At 42.6% G+C, this 8,911-nt stretch overlaps 1 protein-coding gene across 1 annotated transcript; it reads left to right on the top strand.

Annotated features, from left to right (window-relative positions):
- The first annotated feature begins 3,209 nt into the window (after window positions 1–3,209).
- insl3 (insulin-like 3 (Leydig cell)) lies at window positions 3,210–8,180 on the top strand. The gene is made up of 2 exons (XM_028816947.2): window positions 3,210–3,475; window positions 7,728–8,180. Exons 1-2 carry the CDS (start codon window positions 3,280–3,282, stop codon window positions 8,018–8,020), a joined length of 489 nt encoding a protein of 162 aa, XP_028672780.1. The 5' UTR covers window positions 3,210–3,279; the 3' UTR covers window positions 8,021–8,180.
- The last annotated feature ends 731 nt before the right edge of the window (window positions 8,181–8,911 follow it).

Genomic DNA, 8,911 nt, shown 5'->3' with positions numbered 1-8,911 from the left:
GAGCGAACACGGGATATGTGACAGAGGTGAAAGTAAGAAAGTTTCTTAATGTGATTTATGTGGGTGGAATAAGTGAGGGAGGAATCAAAAATGACACCAAGATTTTTTACAGTAGAGGCAGGTCTGATGAGATCACCGCCAAGATGGACTGGGAAGGAGCTCATTTTATTAAGTTGCATTTTAGTCCCAATTTGCAGGAGTTCAGTTTTGTTGCAATTTAATTTTAAAGAGTTCTGCTCCATCCAGGTTTTAATTTCACTAAGGCAGGTTGTGAGCTGAGAAAGCTCTGATGAAGTTCCACTTTTAACATTGAAGTAGAGCTGGGTATCATCTGCATAAAAATGATAACCCAATCCATAACTACGGATAATATGGCCAAGGGGAAGCATATAAATACAGAAAAGCAGAGGACCAAGGACAGAGCCCTGAGGAACTCCTTGTGTGACTGGCACGGAGTTGGATCTGCTGTTGCCAAGACTAACAAACTCTTGCCTATCACTCAGATAGGACTTGAACCACTGGAGGGCAGTGCCAGAGATACCCAGCATGTTCTCCATTCTGGACAGTAGGATGTCATGTCTGACCTGAGTGTCAAATGCTGCACTGAGGTCTAACAGAATTAATATGCTGGTTTGTCCAGAGTCTGCTGCCATAAGCAAATCATTGGTTACCCGTAGCAGAGCAGTTTCACAGCTGTGCCGCACCCTGAAACCAGACTGAAAGGGTTCCATCAAATTATTAGAGGTTAGGTAATTGGTGAGTTGGGAAGCTACAACACGCTCAAGAACTTTTGACAGGAAAGGTAAGTGGGAAATAGGCCGGAAATTGTTAAGATTGTCAGCATCAAGGCCAGACTTTTTTAACATTGGGGTTACAGAAGAAATTTTAAAAGTGAGTGGCACGGAGCCAGTGTCAAGGGATGAGTTTATTATTGTTGTAACAGTCGGGATTATGGCATGAAGGCAGGATTTAAGTAATGTGGTGGGGATGGGGTCCAGTACACAAGTAGTCGGCCTCATCTTACAAAGATAGATAGATAGATAGATAGATAGATAGATAGATAGATAGATAGATAGATAGATAGATAGATAGATAGATAGATAGATAGATAGATAGATAGATAGATAGATAGATAGATAGATAGATGTGAAAGGCACTATATAATAGATAGATAGATAGATAGATAGATAGATAGATAGATAGATAGATAGATAGATAGATAGATAGATAGATAGATAGATAGATAGATAGATAGATAGATAGATGTGAAAGGCACTATATGATAGATAGATAGATAGATAGATAGATAGATAGATAGATAGATAGATAGATAGATAGATAGATAGATAGATAGATAGATAGATAGATAGATGTGAAAGGTACTATATAATAGATAGATAGATAGATAGATAGATAGATAGATAGATAGATAGATAGATAGATAGATAGATAGATAGATAGATAGATAGATAGATAGATAGATAGATAGATAGATAGATAGATAGATAGATAGATAGATAGATAGATAGATAGATAGATAGGTGGTCTTCAGTTTTATACCCCTAGCCCTTTTTGTCTAACCAGTCCCCACTCACGTCTTCTGGGGTTCCCTGCCTCATGCACTGCTCAGGTGTTGTTTCACTTTTATAAATCTACACCTTTCTAAGTGCATGCAGGTGTTTGTGACCACATTGTTCCGGTTGTTCATTCGTCTCGCAGGCAGGGCCGTCTAAAATGCATCATAGGCCCCCCAGCCAAAGTAATGTGCTTATAGCAAAACACACTCACACACAGGCATCAGAAAGTCCCTGGGTCCCTATGCTCCTGGGGCCCCCGGCCAGTAGCCATTGCGCTCATACGTTAAGACGCCCCTGCTCGCAGGTAACTTAAATGGTGAACTTTCACCTCCTTTCCCTCTGTCTTTTCACACTTCTTTTCCTTTGTATTTTTCTGCTGGCAAGTTTCCTAAATTCAGGCTTCATGCTTTAGCTTTGGGCCGTTTCACTTTGAAAGTGTACTCGGGAATCACATGGTAGCTTTAGAAACGCTCCTTGGCATTGTGCCGGTTCGAGCCTAGAGAAGCCCCCCCTTTGACTTGCAGGCCTCCAAATCAGTTAAGCGAGTCACAAACTGAAACTGCTGGTGCAATTTTGCCCAGCCACTGCATTATCCCTTGATGGAGCGCTAAAATAACTGGTGACCAACTGTTACCAGCATAACTATTTATATGTTCATAATAAGCCTTAAATAATTCCATTACAACTTTCATTTTATATTCAGCCAGCTCTTGGCTTATCTCAGCTCTTGAAATGTTGCCTCTTCAATGGCCGCTGCGAAAGCCACAAAATGGCGCCAGCAGTCCACATTCTTAATGGCTCTGTGATAAGTTGGTGGGCGAGGGGCATGCACTGATTTTACAGCACGTTGCCACACACACCACACAACGAACCCCCCCCCCCCGTTTGGAACCCGAGTGCAGCCGTGCCACAGGTGACACCTCAGCACCACACTAGTGTGAATGGAACAGTCTGAGGATTTTTTTTTTACGGTGCCTGGAGTGCCAGTCATGCCACCAACCCCCAAGTTCTCCCTGTAAGATGGCAGGCCAGCTTTGAAGTCATCTCCAGGCTGAAGCAGCCTGCACCATTACAATAACGTTGTTACTTTAGCTCCCTCCAATATTTTAACCATTAGGGTTTTGCTGGCACCACACAAACAGAATAGGTGGGTTACAATATAGATGGGCAGACAGTTTATAAGTCTGTACTTTAACTTATTATTCAGCTTTTTCTTTTTGTCTCCGGGGGTCTTTTTTGACTTTCTCTTCTCTTTGTGATATAACCCCCCCAACTCAACCCCTTTAATTGAGACTCATATTTTCAGTCGGTTGCTCTGCTTTGACTTCGTTCCTGAAGACTTCATTTGCTGTAAATGTTTCACGTCGGCTTCACGTGTTCTTCTGCAAGTCCCTCGGGACAGACATTGTGTTCACTTCGGTATCTGAGCTCCTGTTCATCAAATGGGTGTCAAGACTTTTATCGAGACGCATTAGCCTTGAAGAATTTTTAGCAAATTCTGATCCTGCAGATCAGAACATCCTTTCCCACTACCAAGGCCACTGTCCCTCACTGACTTGCTCCTCTTGACCTTCAGCTCCGTCACTTTGATCCAAATCTTCCAGGCGCTCTATAAAAGACCCCAAGGGACTCCCATTCCGTCAGATTTGACTCAGCTCCTCAGTCCTGCTTCAGTGATCCAGTTTCTTTCTGTGGCTCCGACATGTCGCGTTCTCTTTTGCTTCTCTGCTTGGGAATTTCTCTTTCTGCACTGGTCGGGAGCCGCCAGGTGTTGGCGCAGAACAACAGGGTGAAGCTGTGTGGCCGCGAGTTTGTCCGCAGTGTAGTGGTGTCATGCGGCAGTCCCCGCTGGAAGCGTTTTTCTTCGGAGATCGAGCAGCCACAAGTTGGTCTTTACGGTAAGTTGATTTCATCCTCCTTTTATATTAATGCAGGTTTGATATCTTAAAATATTAAATTATGGATCTTTGTGTCTCTCTGTCTAGAGGAAATGTGGGGTTTAGATGGCACAGAGGTTCAAGTTCAGTGCACTTCAGTTTTTGGATAGCAGCCTTTGCCGAGTAGAGACTCAGAACGCTTACACACATTTCATAATCTATCAGCAGAAAGCAATTGAACATGTATATCAATAAATCCACAAATAACATTAAACACATAGAACACAAATCAATGCAATATTAGCAATGAAATCTGATGAGGTGACAAAGGAAGATGGAGAGGAAAAGTAAAACTCCATCCACTCCTAGGGAAATGAAACAAAACTCTGACACCTGCGGTCACCTAAGTCACAATGCTGGTGACACACGCCACCCGGTCACTCAGTGATCATCAGAAGTACAGTAGATTCAGAAAGACTTCAGACTCTTACACTTTCTGCACACTTAATTGTGTTGTCGGAGTGGACTTCATACAGAATGGCACTCGCGTCTCTGTGCATTGAAAGGTCCCACAATTCACACGGCATGTCAGGACAAGAAGCAAGCCAGGAAGTCCAAGGAATGCCCCGTGGCACCGATTTTATTTATGTGCCATTGACTACCATATGAACTGCTAATCAAGGTGCACAAAACTAAAGTTTAAGTTGATAGTCACGTGTATTAAATACAATAAAAATCTCACATGTATTTTACAAAGCGGCTTAAGCAATGGCACATCCCAAAAAGGATCATGCAGATCAGTCCACACAGACAGGGCAGCAAAACCAGTTCAGCAGATATTTCCAGGAATGGAAGAAGTGCTGGGACAAGTGTATTGCATCTCAAGGACAGTATTTTGATGGTGACTAAAATGGAATTGCTGTACATTGAATAATAAAGTTTTAATGAAAATATTTTTGAGGCCAGATGGCATGGTGGCGCAGTGGGTAGCGCTGTTGCCTCGCAGTTAGGAGACCTGGGTTCGCTTCCCGCGTCCTCCCTGCATGGAGTTTGCATGTTCTCCCCGTGTCTGCGTGGGTTTCCTCCAGGTGCTCAGGTTTCCTCCAACAGTCCAAAGACTTGCAGGTTAGGTGCATTGGAGATTCTAAATTGTCCCTAGTGTGTGCTTGGTGTGTGTGTGTGTGTGTGTGTGTGTGTGTGCATGTGTGTGTGTGTGTCCCCTGCAGTGGGTTGGCACCCTTTCCAGGGTTTGTTTCCTGCCTTGCACCCTTTGTTGGCTGAGATTGTGCTCCAGCAGACCCCCGTGACCCTGTAGTTAGGATATAGCGGGTTGGATAATGGATGGATGGATGGATATATAAATGCCTACGCATGGAACTGTGTGTGTGTCTATCCGTCCCGGAAGTGAGAGGTGGAGTCGGGGTAAGGGCTCCACCTCTGAGGATTCACAAGCGAGGCGAGCACACGAAACCTCAAAAGAAACTTTCAATTACCTGACATCTTGACATTTCAATTTTTTTTATGACAATTTCAACAGTTTCTAGGACCCCATGCATTTTACATTTACATTACATTTACATTTTACAGCATGGGCTTACACAGCTAGTATATATATATATATATATATATATATGTATGTATATATGTATGTATATATATATATATATATATATATATATATATATATATATATATATGTATGTATGTATGTACTGTATGTATATATATATATGTAGGTATATGCAATATATATACTGTATATATATATATATATATATACATACATACATACAGACATGCATACATATATATATATACAGTATATATATATATGGGCGGCATGGTGGCGCAGTGGTAGCGCTGCTGCCTCTCAGAGGTTGATGCACTTGCTGCTTCCTGAGCAGCTCTTCTTTATTCCACCCTAGCGGCCCACTTCTTCTCTTCTTCCATCGGCATCTATTCACATTAAAACTGATTAAGTCAGTGTTTGTGTTGCAATTACTTTGTACGTTTAATTTACTTAATTTTTTACTTAAGCGGAAACTTAAGTCTTCAATCTGCCTCAAGAATGATTTAACATATGAAGAGGTAGGGGAAGTGATTGCAAAGATGGTTGGGATGAGAACGGCGCACATACACATGCACCGCATGGCTGCCCTGCTGGCCACTGCCGAGAGTTGATTCTACAATAACATAAAATAAAAATAAAAAGAGGAATAACTTTGGAGGTCAATCATCACCCTGAAAGTGGATAGTAGATGTACCAGACAAATGGACAGGCATGGTAGTGTATTATATAAGAAGACATATATACAGTGTGTGTGTGTGTATATATATATATATACATATCTTTGTAGTGCCTGTTTCAGGGATACCCTTCTGAACACTCTAGGTGACGAATGGATAGATGGATATTTCCAGTCTCACACAATATAACATGAAATTATCTAATTCATCCTAATCTAACTTTAAAGAACAATCTAATTAATCAAACCCATACATTCTTCACTGTGGATAGTGACATCTTTTGATTTCGTGCCTTTCATATGTCTCTATATCTGTGTATCTATTATATAGTGCCTTTCATATCTATCTATCTATCTATCTATCTATCTATCTATCTATCTATCTATCTATCTATCTATCTATCTATCTATCTATCTATCTATCTATCTATCTATCTATCTATCTATCTATCTATCACAGAGTCACAGAGAACCTGGTGCCTATCCCAGCATACATCATTTGCATTGCAGAATGTAATCATCTCTAATCTAATGATATGATATGATCTGATATGAAGTGAATATCTCTAAGTCTCTTTAAGACAGAAGGGTGGATTGTTGGACCTGACTGCAGAAACTGAGATGTACACTACGAGGCCAAAGGTTACAGACACATTGTGTACATCTCACTTGCTCAGGATCGAGTGGACACCTATATGACCGTGTCGAACATCCCATTCCAAATACATGGGCACTGATCCTCCACTTTGTGGCTTTCACAGCCTCCACTCTACTTTCCACAAGATTTTGAACTGTGTCTGTGGGAATTTGTGACCATTTACCCAAAAGAGCATTTGTGAGGTCAGGTACTGGTGGTGGATGAGAAGGCCCAGCTCACAATCAGCATTTGAAGTCCTCTCATACCATACCAGACTATTTTCTTAATCCTGAGCAGGGTCATGGAGAGGTTGGATTCTATTTTGGCAGGCATAGCTGAAAAGACAAAAGGAAACACCTGGACAAAGCACCAGTCCATCATAGGGTGAACACACTCACACATCACACACACATGACACATACACAAGGGCTAATATAGAGACACCAATCCGCTAATTCATCCCAAAGGTGTTCACTTGGGTTGAGGTGAGGCCTCTGTGCAGGTCATTTGAGTGTCTCCATTGTGCAGTCATGCAGGAACAGAAAAGGGCCTTCCCCAAACTGTTGCCACCAAGTTGGAAGCACACAATTGTCTTAAATATGTTTGTTTTCATCAACAGTACTTTCCAGGAAGCCTAGACCAAACCCTCCCAATATGTCTTCTGAACCAAACTTTATAGTAGACACTATGCAGTCCAGAAGGTGGCATTGTCCTGGCATCCACCAAACTCAGATTGGTCTATCGGACTGTCAGATATGTTTGCATTGCTCTACAGTCCGTTGGTGACGTACTTTATGTCACTCCAGCCAGCCCTTAGTATCGCTCACAGTGATCTTAGGGCTTGTGTGCAGTTGCATGGCCGTGGAAACCCATTTCATGAAGCTCCTGACGTGTAATTCTTGTGCTGATGTCTTTTTCAAAGGCAATTTGGAACTCTGTCGTGTGAGATGCCACAGAGGAGAAGCCATTTTTACCTGCTTAGGACTTCAGCGTTTGGTGGCCCACTCTGTGAGTTTGCATGGTCTACCACTTTGTGGCTGAGCGGTTGTTGTTGCTCCTCCGCACTTCCATTTCACATTAACAGCACCTTCAGTTGACTAGTGCAGATCAAGTAGGGCAGACATTTCACATGGTGACTTATGGCAAAGGTGGCATCCTATGTACAGTGCCATGTGTAAAGTCACCATGCTCTTTGTCAATGGACACTGCATGGCTGTATGCTTGTCTTTATATACCTGTTAACGATGAAACTCAGTAATTTAGAGGGGGTGCCCACCTACTTTTGGCCATACAGTGTGCATACTTACAGGCTCTTTAGTGTGAACTTTGACCTTTTGCTTGTGGTTTCTTTCTTGTCATCTCAATTCTCCTTATTCTTCTCTGGCCACAGGGCAGCTCCTCAGCTGGTTGGACAGCAACACAAACCTGGAATCCTTCTTCCCACCTGAAGTGACAGACGAGCCTTCAATTACGAGTCAGGAGGCTGGTGAAGTGCAAACACCCTTTGGGGATGAGGAGGGCTCTCCATTTCACCCCAGTCCGTTCACAATTGAAGTCCCACCGAGCTACACAGGAAGTGCTCCATCCGAGAAGTGGGCCTCTAGGACCAGACGTGAAGCGAGTCTAGCTGGGATCTGCTGCAAACTTGGCTGCACTAAAAGCGAGTTGTCCCTGTACTGCTGAGGCTCTTCAAACCCACCACTGATGAGCCCTTCCTGCCAATGCACTGTTTTCTCCTTCTGCTCCAATAAATTAAACTATCTAAACTGAAAACCTCTCCCCAACACCAATATTTAAAATGAGTAAATAAATGCTAACAATAAAACCTTCCTCCGCTCAGTTCTTTACCATATGAGTTGCCTCAGGGTGGGACCCCCTCACCTGTCCGTACACATGTCTTGTTTTACACACTCCTATGCTGCACTCTCCACTCCACTAGTCCACTCTCCTAGTCTCGCCGAAGCCAGACGTTTAATATCTACATCTGGAGAAAACCTGGGTGGGACGGCTCATTGAGTGTCACTTGGTCTACACCAGGGGTGGGCAATGTCGGTCCTGGAGAGCCACAGTGGCTGCAGGTTTTTGTTCCAACCCAGTTTCTTAATGAAAAGTCAATTATTGCTGAAGAAACACGTATTGCTTAAGTGACATTTTAATGCTTCATTTTAGGGGTCTCACTTGCTAAGGTTCCCCACCTTTAATTGCTTATTTCGATCTTAAAGAGCTGCATTCACTGTTTAATGGCTCCTTATTAGCAATAAGATGTAAATGACAAAGCAGTCAGTAATTCTCCATCTTGCTTGTTTCCATCTGTCTGTCTGTCCGTCCGAAAAATGGGTTTATATTTGCACTTTGCTAATTTCTGTAAGCACTCTCTCAGGCATTTTGTTTCAATTCTGCCTTTTTAATCCAAGCAGCACTTCTCTCTCTAAACTTTTCAAATCACTTTAGAACACTCTAGACGAGAACAGGCCATTCAGGCCAACAAAGCTCACCAGTACTGTCCACTTATTTCTTCCAAAAAAACATCAAGTCGAGTTTTGAAAGTCCCCAACATCTTACTGTCCACCACAC

Source organism: Erpetoichthys calabaricus, chromosome 12 (genome assembly GCF_900747795.2).
Source record: "Erpetoichthys calabaricus chromosome 12, fErpCal1.3, whole genome shotgun sequence".
Taxonomy (NCBI): domain Eukaryota; kingdom Metazoa; phylum Chordata; class Cladistia; order Polypteriformes; family Polypteridae; genus Erpetoichthys; species Erpetoichthys calabaricus.
The sequence above is the reverse complement of the archived record's forward strand: the minus strand, read 5'-3'. Positions and strand labels throughout refer to the sequence as shown.

Bases quoted from the DNA above. Each gene is read 5' to 3' on its own strand.
- insl3 (XM_028816947.2), top strand. From the start codon at position 3,280: ATGTCGCGTTCTCTTTTGCTTCTCTGCTTGGGAATTTCTCTTTCTGCA. The intron at 3,476-7,727 runs GTAAGTTGATTT...CTCTGGCCACAG, and splicing joins GCCACAAGTTGGTCTTTACG to GGCAGCTCCTCAGCTGGTTG.